The sequence below is a fragment of the Miscanthus floridulus genome, chromosome 2 (genome assembly GCF_019320115.1).
Source record: "Miscanthus floridulus cultivar M001 chromosome 2, ASM1932011v1, whole genome shotgun sequence".
NCBI classification, from domain to species: Eukaryota; Viridiplantae; Streptophyta; class Magnoliopsida; order Poales; family Poaceae; genus Miscanthus; species Miscanthus floridulus.
This window is the reverse complement of record NC_089581.1, coordinates 33,983,761-34,011,752: the sequence shown is the minus strand read 5'-3', so window position 1 is coordinate 34,011,752 and position 27,992 is coordinate 33,983,761. Positions and strand designations below refer to the sequence as shown.

At 46.5% G+C, this 27,992-nt stretch overlaps 1 protein-coding gene and 1 pseudogene across 2 annotated transcripts; one reads left to right on the top strand and one right to left on the bottom strand.

Annotated features, from left to right (window-relative positions):
• On the top strand, nt 1–7,017 carry LOC136521537 (plasma membrane ATPase 1-like). 2 transcript variants are annotated; one of them, XM_066515292.1, is made up of 21 exons: nt 1–296; nt 994–1,113; nt 1,247–1,345; nt 1,421–1,558; nt 1,664–1,798; nt 1,892–2,071; nt 2,166–2,372; nt 2,476–2,595; nt 2,669–2,788; nt 2,880–3,002; nt 3,096–3,200; nt 3,340–3,484; nt 4,292–4,456; nt 4,562–4,800; nt 4,883–4,915; nt 5,198–5,279; nt 5,390–5,550; nt 5,732–5,917; nt 6,010–6,192; nt 6,281–6,453; nt 6,754–7,017. In XM_066515292.1, exons 1-21 carry the CDS (start codon nt 243–245, stop codon nt 6,848–6,850), a joined length of 2,865 nt encoding a protein of 954 aa, XP_066371389.1. In that variant the 5' UTR covers nt 1–242; the 3' UTR covers nt 6,851–7,017. The 2 variants fall into 2 exon arrangements, with proteins under 2 accessions (XP_066371389.1, XP_066371382.1); XM_066515285.1 differs by having other exon boundaries at nt 38–55; nt 130–296; nt 4,292–4,800.
• A 12,387-nt stretch (nt 7,018–19,404) lies between these two features.
• LOC136538413 (putative disease resistance protein RGA3) lies at nt 19,405–23,524 on the bottom strand (annotated as a pseudogene).
• Nucleotides 23,525–27,992: the final 4,468 nt, after the last annotated feature.

Here is a 27,992-nt window from a genome sequence, read left to right as displayed (position 1 = left end):
GCGCGCCGCGTGGAAGTCCCACTCTCTACTCCAGCTGCTATCCGCCGCTCCAGAGGTTTCAGTCGTCACTCATACACACTCTCTCAATGTGCACAGAGAACCGCTCCATTTACATTTACAATGCTCTAGAATCCCGCATTCCCGCATAAAAGTACAGAAGGCGGAGGAGCAGCCGAGCAGAGTGCAGAGGGCAGACCGTCAGAGGGAGTCGCTGGTGCGGGGGAGATCAGAGGGGTGCCTCCATGGCCGACAAGGAGGGGACCCTGGACGCCGTCCTCAAGGAGGCCGTCGACTTGGTAAATACACTGGCTCAGCTGTTCTTGGGGTTGTGGCGTACTGTGCGGGCAAGGCTCATATGTATGTTGGTTCTTGGATTAGCAGTAGCACGGGGGGTGTTTCGTGTCTTGCTTATTTGCGTTGGTGTACAATCCTTCTGTTATACTATGTTCTCGGATTCATGCGTTAGTGCTTCGTTGCTTGATTGATGGTGTGCCTGTAAATGTAAGAGGCTTGGGTTGCTAATTCTTGTTCTGCTGATGCGTCGGGTGGCGGAATCGGGATGGTTTCTTGTTTAATATTTGTAAAATGTCAGAATTCTAGGTGGCGAACCTGTAATTAGGTTCTTTATTGCGCTGACTAATTTTAGGCTTCCGTGTTCTTGCTTCACGTTCTGATCTTGACATCCCTTTGCTTGTATGAATAAGTTGCGTCTTTCTTTTCCACCTCTCTTCCTGATCATGATGTCCCTTTGCTTGTATGAATATGTTGATTGTTGACGTTTTGCTTTAATTCCCTTTGTCATGCCATTTTTTTTGTATCTTTTTACTAATATGCGTAGAGTTTTGTTCTATCGGAAATCATACCTTGGAACCTTGGTTTGGTTGCACACGGGCAAGTATAAACTAGCATTTTACTTTCTCTCTTTTGTTTTGATGTGCGTCATGGTAATCAAATTGGATGAAAAGGAAAGCTCTTATTACAATTATTTTGCAGGAGAACATCCAACTTGAGGAAGTTTTTGAGAATCTGAGATGCAGCCGTGGGGGGCTCACTTCAGAGCAGGCGCAGCAGCGCCTGCAACTATTTGGCCCCAACAAGCTCGAAGAGGAGGAGGTCAGGTTTTTCTAGTCCCTTTGGTTATTTCTTGGGAAAGATTCTGTTCTTCCTGATTGTCCGCTTGATTACTATGGTTATTCACTTCTATATGTTCATATGTCTCATTCAGTTAGACTGTTCATGGCTGCAGGAGAGCAAATTTCTCAAGTTTCTGGGATTCATGTGGAACCCATTGTCATGGGTCATGGAGGCTGCAGCTATTATGGCCATCGCACTGGCCAATGGTGGGGTAAGAAATATGATAAGGAATCCAATTAAGTTTGTTGTTGTATTTGACTGGCGATAATATATTCGTTGTCATCAGGGGAAGCCACCAGACTGGCAGGATTTCGTTGGTATCATCACACTGCTGCTTATCAACTCAACTATCAGTTTCATTGAGGAAAATAATGCGGGGAATGCTGCTGCGCCACTTATGGCCCGCCTTGCACCAAAAGCCAAGGTCCTTAGTTATCCACTTAGTTCGTGACATTTCCCTGTGCTTTCCATGTATCATCTTTGCGGTGCCTATTTGAAATTGGAACTAATGTTTCTTGCTGGTGAATAGGTGCTTCGTGATGGCAATTGGGCCGAGGAAGAGGCAGCCATCCTTGTGCCTGGGGACATAATCAGCATTAAACTTGGAGATATCATTCCTGCAGATGCTCGGCTCCTTGATGGAGATCCCTTGAAGATCGATCAGGTTCTTTATGTCTTTGACATTTAGTCACTTCCACACTGTATTTGATCCTATTGGGTCTCTTGATCTCACATTTTGTCTCGTCTCTTATTGTAGTCTGCTCTAACTGGAGAATCATTGCCAGTCACCAAAGGTCCTGGTGATGGTGTCTACTCTGGTTCAACTGTCAAGCAGGGTGAGATTGAGGCTGTTGTCATAGCAACTGGTGTCCACACTTTCTTTGGGAAGGCTGCACATCTTGTCAACTCCACAAATCAAGTTGGCCATTTCCAGAAGGCAGGATTCAGAATTTCCACATACACTCATGCCTGCTGTCATCTGTTCAAATCATCACTAAATTATTGTGTTCATTGTCATGTGATTGATGCAGGTCTTGACAGCCATTGGGAACTTTTGTATTTGCTCAATTGCTGTGGGGATGTTCGTTGAGATAATTGTCATGTACCCTATCCAGCATAGGGTGTATCGTCCTGGGATTGACAATCTTTTGGTCCTCCTCATTGGAGGCATTCCCATAGCAATGCCTACAGTTTTGTCTGTGACCATGGCAATTGGGTCCCATCGCTTGGCTCAACAGGTTTACATCTCTTTGATGATAGTGTTAACCAAGTGATGACCAGGACAGAAGGCCCAAAACTTCTATTTTATATAATTAATGGCATTTTGTTTTTTTCCTGCAGGGAGCTATAACAAAAAGAATGACTGCAATTGAAGAGATGGCTGGTATGGATGTACTTTGTAGTGACAAAACTGGAACTCTGACTCTGAATAAACTCACAGTGGACAAGAACCTCATTGAGGTTAGACTTGAACAACCATCATTGGTCATTCATATCTGACCTTAAAACACTTACTTATATATGCTCGGTTCAGGTTTTTGAAAGGGGGGTGACTCAAGACCAAGTAATTCTGATGGCTGCTAGAGCATCCCGAATAGAAAATCAAGATGCTATTGATACTGCAATAGTTGGGATGCTAGCTGATCCAAAAGAGGTATAATACTTTTTGAACAGGAATGGAATAGGTATACCTACACCTGTCCTGTTTGTTTGGTGATATGAACATCTAACAATATTTCCCACAGGCCCGTGCTGGTATTCAAGAGGTTCATTTCCTTCCATTTAATCCTACCGACAAAAGAACTGCCTTGACATACATTGACAGTGATGGGAAGATGTACCGTGTTAGTAAAGGTGCGCCAGAGCAGGTATTAAGAAACTGGATTGCAACATAGCTTCAAAAGCATTGCTTGATTTGGCTCTTTATAGCAAGGTCTCATTGATCAACAAATGACATGCAGATTCTCAACCTCGCCTACAATAAGTCAGAGATAGAACGAAGAGTTCATGCTGTAATTGACAAGTTTGCTGAGAGTGGACTTAGATCACTTGCTGTAGCATATCAGGTGGGTGAACTAGAAGGATAGCCATTCAGAGTATGCTTAAACATTGCAGAATCTAAGCTAACTGTAGACTAGGTAGTAATCAATAATTATTTTATGGTTACGTTTGTTCTGATGGTGGTGGTTCTCTTATGTCATGTAGGAAGTTCCAGATGGAAGGAAAGAGAGTCCTGGTGGGCCATGGCATTTCGTTGCTCTTATGCCACTCTTTGATCCTCCAAGGCATGACAGTGCAGAAACAATACAAAGGGCACTGAACCTTGGTGTTAATGTGAAAATGATCACAGGTACACCTTTTGTTTTTCCCTCATTTCCGACAATCCACAGAGGGTGGTCTAGATCCATTTGTTCTGCAAAGATGATCCAGGCATCATAATGATCCAGATCTACCAGAACAGACACCACAGGTCTACATGACTGCAATTTGTCAATGACAAATACATGGTTCTGATGTAGTTTAATTATGAGAAAAATGAAATGATCGACTACTCTTCTGTATTCAGTGGCATTATTGGGACATCATAGCCATGCATCATTTTGTTTTGCAATGTCCCTACTTTCTGAATCAAGGTTGTGTGTGTATTCAGGTTTCCTTTCGCAAACTTGTGCCAATATTATCAGTGGTTTGTGAAAGGTTTTACTGTTTAGATTCTAAAAATCACCAGTAGAGAAGTCCCACATGTGTTTGTTCAGTGGAAACCATGGCTTCGGTGAAATTGTGAAAACTCCTTCAGAAAAAGAACATGTATAGCTTCTAAAAGTTCTGAAAAGGAAAATCACATCACATATGTAGTTGCATGAGTACGGAGAAACTCTGTAATGTGTGATTTAGAAATTTTAGATTTTTCTGGGAGTTTTTTTTTCACAATTCCGCCAAAGAGGTGGTTGCCACTGAATAGTGTTCTTAATTGCATAACCATGTGCTTACAAGCTGATACTATGTGTATAACATTTCTCTCTGTTAGTTATGCTGTGAATAGGGAATTGTAAAACTAAAATGAGCCGTAGTACTAGATGTTTCATTGGATGTACATTGAATCTTTATTCTCAATATAATCATCTGATGTAGATCTAACTTATTTTCTTATTGCCAGGTGATCAGCTAGCAATTGGGAAGGAAACAGGACGTCGGTTAGGCATGGGTACTAACATGTACCCTTCCTCTGCTTTGCTGGGACAGAACAAGGATGAGTCTATTGCTGCTTTACCTGTTGACGATTTAATTGAGAAAGCAGATGGTTTTGCTGGCGTATTCCCCGGTATGTTTCAATTCAGTAGCGGGGTGGGGGTGGGGGGATCCAGTGTAGATAATGGGGAAAAAAAGCATGACGACAGGTTAAGTGTTTCTTTTTCCTCTTTTTCAGAGCACAAATATGAGATTGTAAAACGTCTGCAAGCACGAAAACACATTTGTGGAATGACTGGTGATGGAGTAAATGATGCTCCGGCCCTAAAGAAAGCTGATATTGGTATAGCAGTTGCTGATGCCACTGATGCAGCCAGGAGTGCTTCTGATATTGTCCTAACAGAACCTGGTCTAAGTGTAATAATTAGCGCTGTTCTTACCAGCCGAGCGATTTTCCAGCGGATGAAGAACTACACTGTATGTCAGAAGGAAACCTACTGAAATAGCTTTTCAGAAAGAAAAATGTTATTTTTTTTCTAATCCACCTTCATGTTTGCAGATCTATGCTGTCTCCATTACAATACGTATCGTGGTATGTTTTCTTGACACATGTTCTTTTGAACTAGAAGTTGTCCAAGTTTATAGGCCTCCTTTGGTTACATTGTTTTTGTGTCTTGCTGTTGCATACATGCATGAAATATGTTTGTGTGCTTATTTGAGTACTTATTTTGGTTGTTAACTTCTTAATCAGGTTTAGTTGTTAATGTTATGCAGCAAGTTAATTAGAACCACATATTTAATTAGATTCGTCTTGATCCTTAAAATTTTGTGAATAATCTGGGATTAATGCATTTGGTTGCTCAATGTTTAACAGCTAGGATTCATGCTACTCGCCCTCATATGGGAGTTCGATTTCCCACCATTTATGGTCCTTATTATTGCAATTCTAAATGACGGTACATCCCTTTCTTGTTCCTTTCATCCCTGTTGTCTATCACAATATGATGGTGGAAAGTAGCAAACATCATTTTTCATTTTCACCTCAACCATTTTCTGGTATCAACAGGTACCATAATGACCATATCAAAGGATCGAGTAAAGCCTTCCCCTCTACCTGACAGCTGGAAGCTGGCTGAGATTTTCACAACTGGAATTGTGCTTGGTGGATACCTGGCAGTGATGACTGTCATCTTCTTCTGGGCTGCATATAAGACAAACTTTTTCCCTGTAAGGATCATAAAAATGCCAGAGCATACTTTTCCTGTTCTATTTGAATATCCTGTATGACTTTGCAATCTCCTTTAAACATTTTGATAACAAAACGGCCTATGAAGCTAGTAGTACAGCATTGAGTTTCGTGACTGGTTCTGAGACAAACATTGACTCTTACTGTTCAATGGTATTTTAGAGGATCTTTCACGTTGAAAGCCTTGAGAAGACAGCTCAAGATGATTACCAGAAACTTGCCTCTGCTGTATATCTCCAAGTCAGCACCATCAGTCAGGCTCTCATCTTCGTGACAAGGTCTCGCAGCTGGTCATTTGTTGAGCGCCCTGGCTTTCTATTAGTGTTTGCTTTCTTGGTCGCGCAGCTGGTATACTCTCTGAACTTTTGCTCTGTAACCCTCAACAAAAAATCAGTTACTGTAATAAGTCCCATTGACCAAGTTCTTCTCTTTGAATGCAGATAGCTACATTGATAGCTGTATACGCTAACTGGGGATTCACTTCAATCAAAGGCATTGGATGGGGCTGGGCTGGTGTGGTGTGGCTCTACAATCTCGTCTTTTACTTCCCACTCGACATCCTCAAGTTCCTCATCCGATACGCTCTGAGTGGGAAAGCATGGGATCTTGTCATTGAGCAAAGGGTAACATAAACTGCTCGTTTGTCGTGCACATCAAAATATCTGTTTGAGTGAATTTCATGCACGTGTCGCTAATTTGCTGGTTTTGCAGATTGCATTTACAAGGAAGAAGAACTTTGGTAAGGAAGAGAGGGCGCTCAAGTGGGCACATGCGCAGAGGACGCTCCATGGGCTGCAGCCTCCGGATGCTAAGCTGTTCCCTGAAAGGGTGAACGAGCTGAATCAAATGGCGGAAGAGGCGAAACGCAGGGCTGAGATTGCAAGGTAAGATGAAATCCGCGGATATAATCTTCTGCAAAAGAATACTGATACGATAGTATCGCTTGGGGAAAGAGAAGACACTGATATCAGTGTTCCCCCATGATCTCTCATATGCTTTGGGATATTTATAATCCGCTGAGATAATTGGAAAAAGAACAGCATCCAATTCTTTGTTACTTGCAGCCTAGCAGGCAAGATGGGAAGCATCTTTCTTTCTTTGGAACTTCTCACATAGCGTCAACATAAATCAGATGTATAATGTTGATGTAAGCTAACCATTGACTCGATGATGTTCCTTTGCAGGCTGAGGGAGCTTCACACGCTGAAGGGGCATGTGGAGTCGGTTGTGAAGCTCAAGGGCCTGGACATCGATACCATCCAGCAGTCATACACAGTCTGAATGTCTGATGACTCTGGCTTAAATACAGGCATATGTTTCCTGCAGAGGAACACCTAGTTCTAGCAGGTGGTAGTCGCCTGCTTGTACTTGCCATACCATAACTGCACCATTTACAGACCAACATAGTATATAGCACATAATGAGAACTGATATTGCCAGTTCAGCTCTATGTCATGCTGTGTATTGCCTTCTGGGGAGTGGGGGAATCACCTGTGCTGGGTGCAATGCCGTTCTGTTATGCTCGTTTCTGGTACAATACAAAGTAATATAGTAGGTCAGGGAGCACAACCAACCATGAAACGTGCTCTTCATGGGCAAGGGCTTTAGAGTTGTGAACACCATTGGAATTTGGAGAAGTGTCAGCATCTCCGTGACCGTGAGATACTCAGATGCGCTTAAACCAGCAAGGGCCATGAAAGGGCCTGCAACTTCCGGCTCCGCTCTGCTGCGCCTTTGCGGAAGTCAGGCCGGTGTCCTCTGTACGGCCGCCGTCTCGCTCGGCGCCCGTTTCAATCAGGGTGTCTTGTCCTGGTCTCACGCATCTGGGCGCCTTCGGCCTCCAAGGCTCCAAGCCTCCAATCGCCCGCGGCCCGCCTGCCCGCGCGCGACCAGCGTCCAGCGGCATCCCGGATTCCCGGAGCAGCGCCCGTGGGTGTCCGCGCTCCGCTGCTGCCTGCCGGGTCCGCTGCCCGACGCAAGTAGCATCGAATCGGCCACTCCTAAGAAGGCCGTGCGGGCGCTCCGATCCTATACCGAGGTAAATACTCCCTCCGTATCGGCAATTCGCGTCGTTTTAGCCTCCGGCGTCATTTGCGTAATTGATGTCGCTTTAAGTTTGATAACGTGGATTTGGACGCGAATGCCCCTAGCGGAGGCCTGGACTCTTCGGTTGCCGTTCCCTTCGTTCACTCACGGGAGTAAATAGCGCCGCTTCTTTTGCCGTCCCTTCCGTGTTCCGAGTCAGTTCGTCGTTCGCTTCCTTGCTCGCGCGCTGGCCTTCCCTTCGGCGCTCGCTCGTGTCATGAAGCTCGCTGGCGCCATGGAGGTGTCGTCGGACTCCGTCACGTCGGAGGAGGTGGTGGCGCCGGACTCCGTCATGTCGGAGGAGGTAGCGCCGGGCTCGGAGATGGCGCCGCAGGACCTCGAGCAGGACTCCACGACGCCGCAGGACCTCGAGCAGGACTCCACGACATTGAAGGCTGCCGCCTAGATCGCAGCCTCGCTAGCAGGAGGTGTGCCCGTTGTGGTCTTGTTCATAGCGACTACGACCTCGCAGCACTATACGTGTGCCTTAGCACGTTTTGAAGAAGCTAGACGAGCTCTGGAAGATGAAGCAAGATGCAGAAAGAGCAGTAGATAATCGGTAAGGTTACCTGTCTCCTTCATTCAACCTAACATGCATGCCTCTCCTAAATTGCTACCTAAGCTTACATGTCTAATTCTTTTATGCAGAAAGACTAGCAATGACATCAGCTAGCAACAACGCCTCACAACATATATGCAATGGCAGCCGTCCTTCCCTCCCTAATTTTCCCTTTTTCATGTGAGGAATCTTGAATTTGTTACATCCTTTAACCTTCATGGTTTCTTTCAAAACACTCTGAAGTGTTAAATAAATTATGTTTGCTTTGTGTGGACAATGCTCTTGGAATGTCTACAAGTGTTGAAGAAATAATACAATGAGTAAATCTGTTGTCAATGTAAAAATGAAACAATTGAACAAGTAATCAATTTACCTCTTGCACCGTTGGAATTAGATCTTCCACAGTTTTTGCTTGCTTCTTGTACTGAATAGATTGAATAGCTCAAAAAAAACCCAAATCCAGAATGTTCAAATCCGGAGAATTAGGTGGTTGACAAATTAGGCGAATGTCAAATCCTTCTTGCTTAGCAGCCTCACAAAAATCTGGATCGTTCACTTCTAAATGGGAATGTGCATTATCTTGTTGTATGTAAATTGGTTGGTTCACATCTTCACGTGGCCATTTGGCTCGAATGGCAGGCAACACTTTATGAATCATGAACTCTCTAATCACATCTCTTGTGATTGAAGTTATGGGCTTGACAACTTGGGTACCAGCTAGCCGATTCTTACTATTTCTTTGAGCATTTTCATAAGTAACAAGTGGAAAACAACCAATTTTCCCATAAAAAATGCACACTCCATTCCTAAACCGTGGCCGAGCACAAATACACAAAAACATGAGCCTAGGGATATAATTCTTGCTCTTACAAGTGCGATGGGGATCATCTTCCTCGGGTAGCAAGTATTACTTCTCTGATTTTTGAGTGAGAAAAAACCATTTTTCATCGATGAACACATGGTTAAAACCCCACTTAAATTTTGGTTCATCATGCAAACTACCTTGATCAATCATGTCAACACACCACTGTAACCGAGACTTCTTGTTAGCATCTGTCAGGTGTGGTTTGATGCTATTTGAGTGCCGCCTAAGAAGACCTTTTTTCAAGTATCTTTGTAGCTTCCATTTGCTAATGTTTAGTTTCTTAGACACATCTTCTATAGTCATTCTTTCCTTGAGAGGAATGTTGCGCAATGGTTCTAAATCAACAGGGATTGACTTACGGCCTGCTCTACCCTTCTTTCGACTAGCAACATTTATCGGAATGTTTTGAGCAAGGGGGATTTTATCTCGCTTCCACAAGCGCTGAACAGATCGAATGTAGAGTCCAAATTGTTCAGCAACTACTCTCATATCATACTTGCCTAGTTTCCCATTCTTGCTTGTAGCCAACAAAGCTTGATACACTAGTTTTGTGAGTTCTTCTGGCATGTCTTTCCTTCATCCATCGACTTCAACGGGAGCCTCATCAACATCTTGTATTTCTAAAAAAACAAGCACATTACAACCAACGATTTTGATTACCAGCATACTCGTCTAGTGGCAATAAAATTTATCTTACCAGCGAGGTTTTCTTCAAAATTGAAATTAATCGCACCATATTCGTCTAGTGGCAAGTTCGTCAAATCCTATCCAAAAGGAAACAATGATATAAGAGACGATTGAATATGAAAAAGGAAAGTAATAAGAAATGAATCAAATCAAATCGTATGCTAAAGGAAACTAATAAGAGACGCATTACTGTTGCCATGCTCCAACGGAGGCTCGTTGAAATCGAACCCGGCATTGTCTTGTCATCTTCCAGTACAGGCTCGTTGAGATCAAAGCCAGGAAATAAATCGGCCATATGTTGCACGGTAGATGAAAGAGCTCAGTACATGAACAAGAGAAGAAGAGTGGCACTTAAATAGGCACTTAAGTAACCCAAACGTCGCCGGTCTTCTTAACCCAAACAAACGAGCGCCAATCCACCAGCCTTCCGAGCGCGAAGGCAAAAAAAACGCGCCCAAACACGAGCGAAAGGCAAAAAAACGCGCCCAAACACAAGCAAACGGCAAAAAAAATGCGCCCATATGCAGTTGCACAGTGCCATGCAAAATCACCGAGGCCTTAAAAAAAATAGCACACCTGAGAGGGATCAAACAATGGACCTCCTGCCTCGTGCTGTGACGCGCTTACCACTCCAGCTACTAAAAATTATTGTTTAGGTGATACCCGCAACCCTATTTAATAAAGGCAAACAAGGAAAACTAGACCCTAATTAATTACTCCTTAGTATGCTAAATGTTGTCCTAAACGACTTAAATTACCAGTATGGAGGGAGTACATGTAAAGAAAGTCGTGTAGGATAGCATTTATCATACCAAGAAGTAATTAATTAAGGTAGAGTTTTCCCTGTCTGCCCCTATTAAATATGGTTGCGGGTGTATTCCATGCGAGAAAATTCCCCAGCTCAATCGGTTAGTGCAGCGAGGCTTTTGCATGCGCTCGGTTTTTTTTTTTTTTGCCCTGGCGCGCGGAGGCTGCATGGCGCGCTTTTTCCCCTGTTGCGATCGTTTCTAGCGCGTTTTTGTCTCCGTTGTTTGGGTTACAGCATGCCTATTTAAGCGGTGTCTTTCCATCTACCGTGCTCCACCTTTTCTCTTTCCACCTCTTCTCTTTCCATCTACGGTGCAATGGCTGATTTTTTTCTTGGCTTTGATCTCAACGTTCCTATAGAAGAAGATGACAACGGCAATCTTGCCTTCAATCTCAACGAGCCAATATTGGAGGATCACAATGACAATGGTAATGTGTCTGTTGTTACTTTCTTTTCCATATGATTTGATTTGATACTCACAGCATATGAGCAAATTAGTTTCGTTTCTCATATCATTGTTTCCTTTTTTGACAGAATGGATTTGGACTTGCCACTAGACGAATATAGTGCAGTTGATTTTGATTTTGTACAAAACATCGCTGGTAATTTTTTGATACAATTAGATTTTTTTAGGTAAAAAATGCTGTTATTTTGAATGTGCTTGTTTTTTTCTTTTACTAGAACATGTTGTTGCTCCCGTTGAAGTAAACCATCTAAGGAAAGACATGATAGAAGAAGTCACAAGTGTATCAAGCATTGTTGGCTAGAATTAAGAATGGGAAACTAGGCAAGAAAGATACAAGATTTGTTGCTGATCAATTTGGAGTACACATTCGGTCAGTTCAGCGCTTATGGAAGCGAGGTAAAATCCAACTTGCTCATAACATTCTGATTGTGGTTGCTAGTCGAAAGAAGGGTACATGTGGCCGTAAGGCCGTCCCTGTTGATTTGGAACAATTACGCAACATTCGTCTCAAGCAAAGAATAACCATAGAATATGTGTGTAGCAAACTTAACATGAGCAAATTACGGATACAAAGGTATTTGAAAAAAGGTTTTCTTAGGCGCCACACTAGTAGCATCAAACCATACTGTCGGTGTTTTGGAACCGGGGGTCCCTCAACCAACGAGTGAATTTGTGCTGCGTGCCCCTAATCCCGGATGGTGATGCAAAGAGACACAAGGTTTATACTGGTTCGGGCAATCGAGGCCCTACGTCCAGTCTGAGAGATCGATCTCGTATTCCTTGCACCTGAGTGCTCGTAGTAGGGGTTACAAGCTAGGTGAGAGAGGGAGCTAGCCCCAGGTCTCGGCGAGGGTGGTGCGGACTGCTTGAGACGTTGTTCCCAAGCAGCGTGGAAGCGTGTGGTTCTATTGGGGCGTTCGTCTCCTTGTTCTCCTCCTTAGAAATGGCCTCAGTCCCTCCCTTTTATACTCTAAGGGGGGACCGGGACCGTACATAGGTTGCTACATAGCGCCTCTGTAAATGGGGCGGCGTGTCCGAGCCCTGTAGCCGGCCACTGTTGTGGTATGGTCGATGGAGTGGCCCCGTCCTTGTCGTGCGGAAGTGACATGCTGGTCATACTCGATCTTGTGCGTCGTGGGGCTCCAGTACGGCTTGATGCAGGACATGGCGGGCGACGTGCTGGTCACCGTGTAATGACGTCGTAGGGAACAGCGGCTCTGCAGATGCCGAGGCCGAGCCATCGTGGGGGGCTCGGTGGTCATGAACCCTCAGGCTGCCGAGCCCGTGAGGCAAACTGTCGAGGCCTTGGGGGGAGTTATTGGCCCTGGGTACTGATTCCGAGGCCACAGTAGCCCAGACGTGGCTCCCCATGCTGCGTTGTCCTCGGAGCAGGAGTTGGCAGCACAGTGAGGCATGGGTGTCAACCATGTGCATGGTGGATAGCATAGTGACGGGTAACCCCTGCCCAGTCCGGGGGACGTGCAGGCCATCGCGTGATGACGTCGTAGGGGGTTGTGGCTCTGTAGGTGCCGAGGCCAAGCCATCGCGGGGGGCTTTGGCGGACATGGGTCCTCAGGCTGTCGAGCCCCTGAAGCAAACTGCTGAGGCCTTGGGGGGAGTTATTGGCCCTGGGTACTGATTCCGAGGCCACAGTAGCCCAGACGTGGCTCCCCATGCCGCGTTGTCCTCGGTGTAGGAGTTGGCAGCACAGTGAGGCATGGGCGTCAACCCATGTGCACGGTGGTTAGTACAGTGGCGGGTAACCCCTGCCCAGTCCTGCCTCCTGTCCCATCGGCCATTCTGCTGTACTGTGCCGGGCACGCGGCTGTTGTCAGGGGCAGCAGTTGGCTGAATTGATGCGACACGACGTTTTGCCAGAGGAACGGGAGAAGGAAGAGGTAGCGGAGTGCTGCCGAGCTCGCCTTGCGCGAGACGGAGGGTCGGTGGCCCGGCCGAGGCTTTTGGCGGGGGATCGGCCGAGACCCGTGGTGAGGGGGCCTCGGGCGAATCGGAGAATCGGCCGAGGCCCGCGGTGATGGGCCTCGGGCGAGTCGGAGAATCGGCCGAGGCCAGCAGCGTTTAGCTGGTTTCGATTTTTACGAAGTCTAAGCAATCGTTTTTTGGATCTTGCTTAGGGTACCCCTTCTCACGGTATCCGACACATACCTCACAGATGCTAACAAGAGATCTCGGTTAAAGTGGTGTGTTGACATGATTGAGCTGGGTTTGCTTGGTGATCCAAGATTTAAGGCATTTTTTTTTGACTTTGTGTTCATTGATGAAAAATAGTTTTACCTCTCTAAAAAATCTGAGAAATATTACTTGCTACCCGAGGAAGATGAACCACATCGCACTTGTAAGAACAAGAATTACATCTCTAGGCTCATATTTTTGTGTGTTTGTGCTCGGCCAAGGTTTAGGAATGGAGAGTGTATTTTTGATGGAAAAATTGGTTGTTTTCCACTTGTCACTTATGACACTACTATAAGAAGAAGTCAGAATCGTCTTCGTGAAGAACAAGTAATCAAGCCAATAACTTCCATCACAAGAGATGTGATTAGAGATTTCATGATGAACAGAGTGTTGCCCGCCATTCGAGCTAAATGGCCAAGAGAAGATGTGAACAAACCAATTTTCATACAACAAGATAATGCACCTTCCCATTTACATGAGAATGATCCTGTTTTTTGTGAGGCTGCTAAGCAAAAAGGGTTTAACATTCGCCTAATTTGTCAACCACCCCATTCTCCATATTTTAACATTCTGGACTTGGGGTTTTTTTCGAGCTATTCAAGCTATTCAATACAAGAAGAATGCAAAAACAATATAAGATCTTGTTCCAGCAGTGCAACAGGTAAATGGATCAATTGTTCACACATGTTTTGTAGGCATTCATATTAATATTGTCCACTCGTTGATTGATTTCTTCAACACATGTTTCGTAGGCATTCATAGAATATTGTCCACACAAAGCAAACATAATTTTTGTAACACTTCAGAGTGTTTTGAAGGAAGCCATGAAGGTTAAAGGATGCAACGAGATCAAGATTCCTCACATGTAAAAAGAAAAAATAGAGAAAGAAGATCAGCTGCCATTGCAAATCTCCTGTGAAACGTCCTTGCTAGCTGAAGCAATTGCTAGTCTTGCTGCATCAAACAATTAGAAGATGCATGTTAGTCGTTAGGACCAAATTAGAAGAAGCAAGTTAGGAGATGCATGCACCTTGAATGAATGAGACATGTAACCTTACTGATCTTTCTTTGTATCTTCCATGGCGCCCGAGGCAGGAGGTGCGCTGTTCGATTCCTCTCAGGCGTGGTAATTTTGCACAGCTCGTTAATTTTGCATGGCGCCGTGTGTTTGGGAGCTCGCGTTTGGGCTGTGCCGCGCGATTTTTTTCCCTTGCCGCTCGCTGGAGCAGATCGCTGCAGCCTGCATGGCACTGTGCGTGGCTTGATTTTTTCCATCTGAGCTCCGATTATCTACTGTTATTTCTTTGCATCTTGCTTAATCTTCCAGAGCTCGTCCAGCTTCTTCAAAACGTGCTCAGGCACACGTATAGTGAGGACTCCGGCGGCAAGGAGTCTGGCACAAGTCCTGCTGCGCGCTAGCTGGAGTAAAGCTCTGCGGCGTCGTGGCTGCGGTGTCATGCTCGAGGTCCTACGGCGCCATCGCGTCCGACATGACGGAGTCCTGCTCGAGGTCTTGCGGCGCCATCTCCTCCGACGCGACGGAGTCCGGTGCCACCTCCATGCATGGCTTCCGAAGAGCGCTGGTGACACCAGCGCCGCGGAGCCGAAAGCGGCCGTCGCGCACGTGCATCCGCTCCCAGACCCTGTGCAAGCGAGCGAACAGCTGACGGCAACATCGTGAAGCGGTGCGACTTTACTGCTCCTCGTGAAGCGGCGCACGGAACCGAACAGACGGCGCGGGGGCATTCACGTCCAAAACAAGGTTAAGAGGTCTAAAACGTCTTCATTTGTGCAAACAGCACCACCACTACAGAAAACCAGGACTTTGTCCAGTGCTCAAATCTTTGCCGAGTGCCAAATATCAGGCACTCGGCAAAGGCCACCTTTGCCGAGTGCCGCACTCGGCGAAACTTGGCACTCGGCAAATAGGGTTTTGCCGAGTGTCTGGCACTCGGCAAAATAAGGCACTCGGCAAAGCCAAACTTTGCCCAGTGCCAGACACTCGGCAAAAAGGCGTCCGGGGATAACGGTACCCAACGCCGTCCTCTTTGCCGAGTGCCTTCTGTTTAGCACTCGGCAAAATATTGGCTTTGCCGAGTGCCTAGGGTTAGCACTCGGCAAAATATTCACTTTGCCGAGTGCCAAACCTTGGCACTCGGCAAAATAAATTTTTTGTTTTTGTTTTTTGCCACCAACTTTTTTTCTTAGATTTGTATTTGTACCATGAACAACATGTTCAAATTTGGCACAATTTCATTGTTGTTTGCTATATTTCTTCACTTTATTTCGTTTTCTTGCAATTTTCTGGAAAATGTAGGTTTGAACTGCAGGTGCATCGAATAATAGTTTTGATCCATTCCAAAAATATTATTCTTGTTTGTTAGTGTCACTTTATGCTAAATCTAGGAACTGTCTCCAAATTTCGATCAACGTGCTCGCGGGGCAACGTCGCGAACTTGCGTGCGAGTGGTTATTTAATTCTATAAAATTCAAACGAATCCCGAAAATCATGAAACTTGGCGAGATGTCGTGATATCACATGCATATGCGGTGGTAAAAATTTGAAAACGTTTGGAGGACGTCATCACGTATGGTGTTCATAAACCAGGACATCATCACATGCGCCCGCAGTAGGAAGGAGGAGGTAGGAGGAAGAGGAGGAAGGAAAGGAGGAAGGAGAAGAAGGGGAGGAGGAAGAAGAAGAAAGAGAAGGGAGGAGGAGGAGAGGAAGGAGAAGGAGGCAGGGGAGAAGAGAGGAGGAGGGGAGGAGAGAAGGAGAAGGGGAGAAGAGGAGAAGAGGAGAAGAGAGGAGAAGAAAGGTGCCACCTCGGTTCGTCAACCTTCACGCCGTAGCGGTCATCCTTGTTGTCGTCGCTGGCCCTCGATCTTCGCATTCTCGCTGGCAAGGTATGCCCTAATGTTAGTATTAGTTGGTAAGTAGTAGTGTTAGTAGTAGTAGTTAATTAGTAGTGTTAGTATTAGTTAGTAAGTCGTAGTGACAGTAGTAGTTGTAGTTGTTGTTCATAGTTTTAGTGTTAGTAGTAGTTATTGTTGTATGTATGTGGTTGATGGCCTTCGTGCCTATGTTTGGTATACATGTGGTTGTTGGCCTTCGTGCCAATGTTTTCTGCAGGTTTTGGGAACCTCTCCGTGCAGGGGAGGTGCTGCCGAAATTTTTAATGGAGTCTAACCATTTGCCTTTTCTTTGCAGGACGAGGACCGTTGGGAGGCACTCGGCGACCCCGATCGTCTTCGTCGGCGTTACGGTTCTGCCTGCACCGCGTCGCCTCGCCACTGCAGCGACTCGCCACCGCCCCACTAGCCTGACCTCACCGACACCCTAGGTATAACCCATCTTCCATACTTGTATCTCGTGTAACCCCAGTTAGGCGTCTCCCGTCCGAAAGAGATACGGTCGTTGGTATGCAGATCTTTGCATACCAAATTCCATACCTGTTTCGGATTGTCCATGTTTTTTGGACAGCCCGCGGATGCGTAGATGGGTTGGTTTCCGTGGCCCACTCCTGTCCGAGATAGAGTTTCGGCACCACCTCCTCGTTGTTCTCCTGATACACAATCTCCCTGCCAGGACGTGTATCGGGAGAACAGCGGGGAGGTGCTGCCGAAATTCTGTCTTGGATAGGAGCGGACCATAGAAGCCAACCTCATCTACGTATCCTCGGGTGGCACACAAGGGCAAGGCGACAGCCCCGGACACCGTCTACAACCCGGAGGACGGGCCCGAGGCGTACAGCAACACGAGCGTCCACAGCAAGCTCACCGACTACGCCTCGGCGGCCCGCGAGCGGCATGGGGAGGACTTCGACCCCGCCACCCAGCCCCTTGATACCGACCTCGTGATGAGGCTCGAAGGAGGGAAGCAGCACGGCCGGTACTAGATGGCCTCCAACATGGTCGACTCGACCTCTATGCCCAACCTCGCCCAGATCCGAGCACAGAGCACGAGCTCCTCCGTCCCCATTCGACCTCGGCAGGCGAGCACACTGCAGCAGATGGCGGCACTCCAGGTTAGTTCTATTTCATTCGCCGTTCATTACTTTTACACATGTACCTTGCATTTGCATTGTTTAAACGTTGGTGATTGAATATTGCAGGCCACTGTGGAGAGGATGGAGGCCGAGAGGGAGGCCGAGAGGGTCGAGAGGGAGAGGGAGAGGGCCCAGAGGGAGGCCGAGAGGGCCGAGTAGGAGGTCGTGAGGGCCCAGAGGGTGGCCGAGGCGCAGAGGATGCAGGACATATTCTCATTCATGTCGAGCCTCGGCACCACTCTCCCGGGTGTGGTGGTGCCCCAGTCGCTGCTCGCTCCAGTTGTGCCTCCTACTCCTCTAGCTCTAGGCACTCCGGTGAGTATATATATATGGTTGATCAAGTCCTTTAGTTTGTGTAGATACTAATGAATTCAATTCTCCTTTGTGCAGCAACAGTCGTCGGGTTCGAACCCGACTCCTTCGCCTCAGCACACACACCCCGGCTGGACAGGTCCACCACCGCACGGAGGTGTCCCTTCAGGCTCCCATTGGGATCAGTGGCAGTAGGTGGTGCCCCTTCATGTTTCATTGACTTTTCTTGATCTAGGACTTGTGTTGGATGAAGACTTCTTAGATGTTGTCATGGATTTGCACATTGGATGTGCGTGTGATGGATTATGCAGGAGGATGTGCTTGTGATGGATGTTGGATGTGCTTGTGATGTATTATGGATGTATGTGATGGATTATGTATGCGTTTTGTGTGATGCTAAATGCCTGTGTGCTGTCTCATGTATTATATATGAGTTTTGCGTGTTTGCTTTCGAAGGAAAGCAACAAACAAAAAAAAATAGCAAATTTCCCAGCTTTGCCGAGTGCCAACACTGGGCAAAGAAGTCTTTGCCGAGTGCCAGGGATGTGGCACTCGGCAAAGCTAGAAAAAAATGCTGCAAAAACAGCCACTTCCCCAGTTTTGCCGAGTGCCACAGCCTGGCACTCGGCAAAGAGGTCAATTTTGCCGAGTGCCAGGTGGTACCACTCGGCAAAGACTATTTTTAAAAAGATTTTTTTTAAAAAAAATGGTTTCTTTGCCGAGTGCTGAGCCCTGGCTCTCGGCAAAAATTCAAATTTTGCCGAGTGCCAGTCCCTAGGCACTCGGCAAAGCCGACGTCAAATGTTGACGGCAGTTATTTTTTTGCCGAGTGCGGGCTTGGCACTCGGCAAAGACTTTGCCGAGTGTCGATTTTCGGCACTCGGTAAAGAAATTTTTGCCGATAAAATCTTTGCCAAGAGACCTTTGCCGAGTGCTTGGCTGGCTTTGTCGAGTGCCCCCAGCACTCGGCAAAGAGGGCGTCTGCAGTGGTGCACACCCTAAAGCGACCTCCTTTACCGATTAGGAGGGAGTATTTGTTAAGCAATGTTGACAAAATGACAAGGGAGGAGGATCTTGTTAAACAATGTTGACAAAAACAAGACTAACTTACAAATTTGGACGAACGTATGGCACCACACCACCACTCAATGCGTACCTACTTCCCCTTCTCGGATTTCAGGCACCAAACACAACAGAAAAAAAAACGGTTTTCAATGCTTTGCATTAACAAAGACAAGTGCTTGTAATGTTACAATACCATATCGCTCACCAACCAGAGGGCATTTCATACCTGCCATAACAAAAAGCCACATTGTAGAATAGAATGCAGTGTTCTGCGCCTCTTTCCCTAGCAGTGTCAAACTTCCTTTACCCTTTGCATTGTTTCTGCATTATTCCTCGCCTCTATTCTTCTTCCCTCACCTCACTCTCTTCATCTTCATCTCCACCTTGTGAGCAAATGATATAGCGAAATGAAGTGTGCGGGCTTGTGGTCATAGGGGTGAATGTGCGCTCGTGTATGCGAGCATTTTCGTCTGATACACGAGGTCAGATTTAAAGCTATTTTATGTTACTGACAAAATTAAAATTATAAAACGTCAGAGAAGTAGAGGATGATCGAAACCACACCTGTGGACACATAAACCCATTCTATGTTACTGACAAAGGAATACGGCTCCTTGGTGTAGTATATGTGACGGTCGACCTCATCTTCAATTGACGTCCTGTCGACCTCATCTTCAATTGACGTCCTCCCATATGCCTTTAGCTGCTGGACGTGCTTGATCTTTCCCCACTCGGACTCGGAGGAGTCATCTTGTAATGCTATCAGTTCGTTCAATCTTGGGCTGCAGTCCACACGCAACTTATTTAGCTTTGTCTCTCGTAAGTATTGTGGGAGTGTTTTAGCACCCAAATCCCACGGTCCCACCACTCGAGGCTTTGGAGAGATGGCAAACCGTCCAATTCCTTTAGTGCGGGGCATTTGCTAATGTGAATCCATTGTAAGCTTGGGTTGTTGCCGATCCTCTCTATTCTTGGATTTTCATGTAAACAAAGCTTGACTAGCGAGGGGAAGTTCTCTATAGAGACCAAGTGTAGTATATTATCCAGGTTCAACTCTCTCAAACTGCATGCATGGTAAGAAAGTCCAGGGGGGAAGTTGCTGCAGTTTACAGTTGCAAATCGTAAGCTCCTTTAGAGCAGGCATCGCTGCTACATGCTGCTCCCACTCCCACTCCCACTCTATCCATCCCAACAAGCCAACAAAACCCAACTTTGCCAGCTTAGGAAAAGCAACAACAGAACCCCGATGAGGTTGCTTCGTTATGTTTCGTGCTCCTGTCAGCCCTGACGTCCCGTCCTTGCCATCACCCAACGAGGGGAGGAGGAGTTCATGCCCAATACACTGGACGGACGGAGCACGATATATCCAAAAGTAATCAAGAAAGGGGAGCTGCCCCAATCCATTAGGTAGTTGCGTGCAGCATGCGTAGTCCTCTAGGACCAACCGCGTTAAACTCTCAAAGGCTGACATTGTTCTCATTCATTGCGGTAGCCCACGTGCAAAGTAGCCTTTGATCTCCAGGTTTTCTATGCAAGTTGGAGGGCAGAGATTAGCCAACACCACCCCTATTCTCTCGTGCTCCTCCTTGTTGATGTCGTCTTTGACCTCCCCAATTTCTCCGAGCCTGCTGGTAAATATCAAATCTAAGCCTATCAAGTGATGTTTATTGCTAAGCATTGCTTTCAGCCATAGAACCAGAAGGTGCCTTTTCCAAACCTCCTATTTCAAGCATTTTGAGCTTGGATAGAGCACCTAGTTCTTCTAAGCTGCACCAGCCATCTGCGTTATCATCTGAATGTGTTGGAAACCCCAACATGTTGACCAATTCTTCTAGCTTTCCGAAGCCACGAGGAATTGAAGTGATGGCCGTGCCCCTTAAGTTGAGTAACCTTAGCTTCCGTAGCTTCATAACGCTATTAGGAAGCTGAGAAACATTTGTACAGTTTGCAAGGTCAAGAAATTTTAGATCTCCTATGTCTCGTGGGATTGTGGACATGCGTTTTGCGCCAGAAAGATGCAAGTGCCTTAAATGTTTGAGGTGGCATATGGAGTCTGGCAACTCAACTAGATATAGTACTCTTAGGCAAGAAAGGTGGTTCAATAAATCCTTTAGTTCAACCATGCTGCCTCCAAATAGCATTAATGTTCTAACTGAAGCTTGTTTTTGAAAAGTCTCTGTCCTTACTGATGCCTTGTTTGAGATCGAGAGGTGATGAAGCTTTGGAGTGCTCATAATAGGAGTCCTATTAGCATCCTGCCCCTCACTAATAAGTACTCCTTCGTCTTTTATTATATGTTGAGCACAGTAACGAACGACGACATGCATGATGCATGCTGATTGACTATAGAATGTTTCGTCTAGTTCTAGAAGATTTCTTGAAAGTAATTCTTCGCAATATTCTTTCCCCACATCTTCTAGTGCCTTTGAGCTCATTGTGTCATGTATGTAACCTTGTGCAATCTAAAGCTGGACTATATCTCCACTTCTTATCAATTCATCTTTCGGGAAAAGTGAACAATACACAAAGCATTGCTTCAGGTCTGAAGGCAAGTCTTCATAACTCAAATAGACCGCTCTATTAATATCTCCGTCCATTCCTTCTGCTGACCAGGTGTGGTTGTTACAAATATCCATCCAAGTGTCTTTTATTCTACTTTTGCGGCGCAAGACTCCTCCAAGGACCTTAACTGCTAACGGTAAGCAGTCACAGTTTTCCACAATTTTTATTCCAATACCCTTTAATCCAACGACATCGGCTTCATCATTTAGCACTACCTATATCAGGAGAAAAAATACAGCACATGTGTGAGAGAGAAAGTAGGTGCCAGAACTCATGTTCTCCAATGCGCAGTTCTGGTGAGAAAAAAAGGATAAAATGGGTACACAAAAGCAACCAAATAAAACTTTGCTCTTCAAGTGGATGATCTATCGAAATATGCCCATGAGATACGTTATGGTAAAGTTAATTGCAAACCCAGATAGAGGGTGCCGTGCTGTTAGTAATTTGCTTTTTCTAGTGGCCTTTGCCAACTATAGGGTGTTTGGATTTGAGAATCCACTTCATCGTCAGCTTGATGCAAAGGAATGAAAGAGATGGGCAGGAGCGCGATGCGTACTTGCGTAGGATTTATTAGGGCCACTTTAGGAATGCAGGGATTTCGAATTCTATAGGAATTTCACATGATTCAGTTCATTTTTCACAAGAAAAACGCAGGAGCTGGAAAAAAAAATCCTGCATTCCAAAGGGGCCTAAATTTGGAATGGACTAGATGGCTAACTGGGTGTTAGTCGTAACTATGGCCAGTAGCTTGATGGAGGATAGGAGAGACATCCGTGCTATATTGGGCCCAATACTAAGGATGTAGCCTTTGTGGTGCTAGTGGCAGTCCATAAACTTTTACATTGATGGAGGATAGGAGAGGAAACAAAAGAAAAAATGGGCTCTCATGCGTGTGCTCCAAAATGGCTAAAACGTAAAGGATGAAGAGAAGAAGGAAATATTGAAGAGGAGGGTCATATGTTCCTTCACAATTTGTTGATGACTAGTTTTTAAGTCGGCTACTCAAAGAGTTCTCACAATAAATATATAGAAAATAAAACGCAAATATTTGTACAAGATGAAATATAATATTTGTACTATACATGACATTCTTAAATTATACTTCCTCGGATCACAAACATAACTAGGATTTTGGAGCAGCAAGTATTTAATGGAGTATATCACAAGTATTTGTTTTCTTTGTCACACTATTATTTATGCACAAATAAAAAATGTGATAAATAAAAGTTACTAACCTGGTTTTTTAGTAAAACCCAAGCATCTTCTGTTTGCAGCTTGTCAACTCGATGGAGATGTTGGGCATTCATCCCACGAGCAACTCCAACATTTCTTGTCGTCACCAAGACGCGACTGCCATGAGTAGAATAGCAAAGTGGCACTCTAAGAAAGTCGTTCCACACCTTTTCACCCCACACATTACAAAAAACTTCTTCTTTTGCTGGACAATGTCCTTCAAAGCACGCTGAAGCAGGTCCTTATTTTCTCCAAAGCCTTCATATTGGTGTCAAAATAAGCAAGAACACTTTGTAGGGAACTGATCCCGTTGAGCTCATGGTTATCGCTCAACCAGATTCTATCCTCAAAGTTTTCCTCTACCATTCTATCATTGAAGACCATCCTAGCAAGGGTGGTTTTGCCTATCCCACCCATGCCAGTTATAGCAACAGCAACAACCACGTTGTTGCCCTTGGATTCAGCAGGAGCATCCACTTTCTTGATTAGTAGATCAACGATTTTCTTTGTATCTTCCAGAATCTTGTCACCAACAACATCCGAAGGGAGAATAAGCGATCCAGTCTTGTCAAACAAAGAATTCGGAGCTTTATCGATGGAATAACCTGAGGAGTTGATTGCTTGCGTGATGAATCCGAAGCGGGAGCTCCTCTTCTCAAGATCCTCCAGTCGTTGGTTGAGAGCTTGGATCTTCTTTCCGATTTCATGCGCAACAACAGGGCTGCGGAAGCAAAAGAACATCTTTGGAATGTTCCAGCACCCTGAAGAGGTTTTTGGAGCAGCAATTGATGACGAGGGATCTTCTCCACTACCCTGCATGACCTGGCAGAGATCAAGGATGTCATCGGCGTCGTACATGACATCCTTGGGCTCCTTCACCCATCGCTCTGCAGCAGAGCTGCGGATGCGCCTCCTCTCAGCATCAGCCAGGATGCTGCTCAGGTCACCGAGCGTCGTCTCGAGCTTGGTGATCTCTCCCGGCACGCCGAAGAGCATCTCCACCTTCTCCTTGGCCATGCCGACAAGGACGCCCGCCAGCTTGGACGCGAACGCGTCCAGCACCGATGCCATGACCAGAAAACGGGGTAGCAAGAGAGCAAAACACAAGAGGTGGAACAGGTTTCAGAACTGTGTGCGTCTGCATTGTGCGCAGCTCCGGGAGACGTTTTATAATAGAGAGAACTAGAGAAGGCTTTGGTAGATGCAAAATTGCGAATTGAACCCGGAAGATAAGTTGATCGATGAGACTTGAGATTGGCAGCGACAAGTTGAACGCGTAGAGCTACAGCAGCACGTTACATTACGTACTTTTCTGGCACTCGTTGTCTTCGCTGTCCACCTGGGGTTTCTTTATTTGCTCCAAAAGGCCTTGAGAACTACTCCTAATATATATGTTGCTTAAGAATAAGAAGGCTGCCAGCTCGTGTTTTGTACTGTAGTTAGTTTTGTTCTCGCTGCTTCCGTCCACCATTTGGCTTCATTATATTGTTCAACCCATGATATCTTAGTTTGAACAACCGTGTCCAAACAAGCCTCTTAAGACGAGGGGAAGTGTCCAAACTTCACCGTTCAACAAAATTGGAAGGGCACAAACAGCTATTCCCCGGAAGGAAATGAGCGATGATCGAACCTGATACATAAGGCGCACCGTGCTTATTTGCGTTCCTTCGCTCCGCACGTGCCCCAGACATATCCTTGGCGAAAGGTGAGGAAATGCACCCACAAAGAACTAACCGTCTAATCTTGATTCCGAAAATGACTCGTGTTGTTCTAAGCCTAGGCCTTCAAACACTAGGTTGCTACTCAAACTGCCGAAAGCAAAACACAACTGAAAGAGAGGAACAATAGCGAGGCGAAAGACGTATGTGTATTGATTGAGGAACTAAGGTTCCATCCTCCTTCTTTACACTGCTCACATGGAGCTCTATTTATATTCATCCGTATCCTTTACAAAGACCAAAATGCCCTCCTAACTACTCAGATCAGAGGGCATATTCCCCTTTCCTACAGGTGCCTTTAGTCCATCCCGCCTGCGGTCTTCCTCGGGCAACGCCTCCGTCAAGGGGGTCCCCTCCGCTGGGCCCTCCAAGCGAGACGACCAACCGGTAGCGGTGAAGAGACCTGCAAGTAAGCACATGCTACATATCGGTCAGTTACTATCCCGCCAAAAAGATTCCCCCGATCGCCACATCGTTTCCTTCCGCTAAAGGTTTCGTCGAATGGAGATACCGACGGGCGAAACACGGACCGAAAGCGACAAGGCGCCTCTGCGCAAGATGGGCAGAAACCGACGTTTCCTTCCGCCAAGGGTTTCGTCGAATGGAGGTAACGTAGGGCGAAACACAGGCCGAAAGTGACAGGGCGCCTCTGCGCAAGATGGGCAGAAACTGACGTTTCCTTCCGCCAAGGGTTTCGCCGAACAGAGGTACCGTCGGGCGAAACATAGGCCAAAAGTGACAAGGCGCCTCTACACAAGATGGGCGAAAACCGACGTTTCCTTCCGCCAAGGGTTTCGCCGAACAGAGGTACCGTCGGGCGAAACACAGGCCGAAAGTGATAGGGCGCCTCTGCGCAAGACAAACGGAAACGGACGTTTCCTTCCGCCAAGGGTTTCGCCGAACGAAGGTACCGCCGGACAGAACACGGGCCGAAAGCGACAGGGCACCTCTGCGCAAGATGGGCGAAAACCGACGTTTCCTTCCGCCAAGGGTTTCGCCGAACGGAGGTACCGCCGGACGAAACATGGGCCGAAAGCGACTTTACGCATCTGGGGGCCCCAAGCCGTGTGCTATCCCCCAACAACTCAGAACTGCGACTATGACTCTGGACCCAGTCTTAGTAGCACCATTCATCACTTGGAAACCACAGAGCCAATGCAAGTATTCGGCAAAGCACAATCTCTTCTTGGGCAACACAGCGATTTTCCACACACTCACAAAATCGATCAGACCGCTGAGGAAACCAAACATCCTGCTCAAAAAATCAGCGTACTGTGTTCTGAAGAGCGGAGAGATCTCCCGTGCTCCATGCAATCTGCTATGCTACTTTTTGGTACAAATTAGTAACAGGTCGGGCCGGGGATCACGTCACAACATGAAGCGCTACAAAATAAGACAGCAAAGAAGTGGTAAAAATGGTAAAATCCAACCACGAAACATGTGGCTTCTTCAGTCTTGAACACCAATGGACAAGTGTCAGCATTTTCGTCAGCCCGCAACTTCCGGTTCCGGGCTTCCGGCTTTGTTGTGATGCACGAAAGTACGGTCGGTGTCCTCTGTGCGGCAGCTGCCTCGCTTGGCGCCAGTTTTGCTGGGACACGGTTGTAAGTCGCGGAGGCCAAGGTTCGCAATAGCAATAAGAACTAACAGTTAACGGATTTTATGAGCAACATGCAGGGAAAGAAGATGGAAGCCTCCGCCCGGTCGGCCGCTCTGGGCGAAGGCCCGGAGACAACGGCGAAGGCACCCGAACGCGATCGAAGGCGAAGGCTCTTGCGACATAAGCGGAGGCCACGGTCTAGGCGACGACGCGATGGTCCTGGCGAAAGGCACCCGGGCGGAGGCTCTGGGGACCAAAGGAGCACTCGCGGGGTGGAGGTGCTGGGCCGTGGGCCGCTGACGGGCTCGCAGTAACGGCCCAACAAGCAGAGACGGTTGAAGAAGAAGATACCCAAACTGCTTCGGGCAACTTGTATTAGCATAGGAATATTCTAGGAATATACTACAGTTGTCAGAGTGTAAAGTTGTAATATAAAAGCCCTGTTCGGCTTACCCCATATTCGGCTTGTTCGGCTTCTTTTTTTAGCCGGAACAGTGTTTTTCTCTCACAACAATTCAGCCGGAACAGTGTTTTTCAGCCAGTTTTATCCAAGTTTCAGACCAACGAACGGGGCTAAAGCGATAGCAAACAATGTCCTATAAAGGGGGAGCCAAATCCTATAAAGAGGAGGTTGGTGAGAGCATTTATGAAACCCTAACTGAGCCTCGGCCCACCTTCCACTCTTCTTACCTTCGCCCAGAGCACTCGATCGGGGGAAGATTTCATTGGGTTCCGTCTCTTAGAAACCCCCGTTTTCCAACGCCTTTCATCAGTCGGGTGTTGCCTCTCGCAGCTTTGGCGCCTGCCTCATGCCCCTTTTGCTCACCTTGCCCCTGACGAACTGGGGCGCCTCATCCGGCCCCCAGTAGCCCGCGCGCGACCGGCGGCAGCCCGGAGCAGTGCGTGCCGCCAGGAAGCTCCGCTCCGGTGCCTGCCACAAGTCGCATCTGGATCTGGCGCTCCGGGCGAGCATTTCTTTCCTGAGATAAATATTTGTACTGTTGCTTTGTTAAACAATGTTGACATCAGCTGTAGGACAACACTACTATTGAACATCAGCTGCTGATCAGGGAGAGAAAAAACAAAAATAACTTACAAATTCGGTCGAGAGCGCGAGTGTATGACAACACTACTAGTCCACCACCACCCGATTTCTTCTCCTTCTCGGATTTCAGGCACCAATGCAACCTGCTTAACGAAAACATGTTTTCTCTGCTCCTACATTTTGACAATATACAAGTGCTTTCAGTGTCAGAATAGCAGATCACTCGTCATCAAGAGAGCAAGGAAATAGTTACTATCAAATTGGCATGTAGGTATATAATACCATTGACGTTCACACATTTCATACCTACCATAACCAAAAGCCACGTTGTTGGGTCGAATGGAGTCTGAACCTTCCTATACCCTTTGCATTATTTTTGTGTTGTTCCTCGCCTCTATTCTTCTTCACTCAACTCATTCTCTTCTTCTTCGTCTGAATCTTGTGAGCAAGTAAAGGGCAAATTGAAGATAAACAAGTTTAGATTTGGTAAACAAAATCATTTCATGTTGCCTACTAGTTTAAATTAAAATTATAAAACGATTGAGTAAGTAGAAGATGATCAAAACCGAACCTGTGGACTTGCCCAAGTCGACATCGAAGGAATACGGCTCCTTGTTGTAGTAGATGTGTCGGTCGACCTTATCTTCTGATGATGTCTTTCCATATGCCTTTAGTTGCTGAACGTGCTTGATCTTACCCCACTCGGAGGACTCATCTTGTAATGCTATCAGTTTGAGCAAGCTTGGGCTACAGTCGACGTGCAACTTATTTAGCTTCGTCTCTCTTAAGTATTGTGGGAGTGCTTCAGCACCAAAATCCCACCACCCGAGGCTTTGGAGGGATGGCAAACCATTCAATTCTTTTAGTGCAGGGCAACTGCTAATGTCAATCCATTGCAGGCTTGGGTTGTTGCTGATCCTCTTTATTATTGGGTTGTTGTATGGCCAAAGTTTGACTACTGAAGGTTGTTAGATTGATCTCTAATCCCAAACTGGGCCCAACGGCCTAGTTCGGCCTTTGATCCGCATCCTGATTGGAGGCGTCCAGCCCACTATGGCTGTAGGGCCCCTGTCACACTACGCAATAAATATAGGTGGGGGCCGACGGCTCAAGTCACGAGGTTCGCCTAAGCCGAGCTCCTCACCAAAATCCCTAATCCGATCTAAAGGGCGCGCA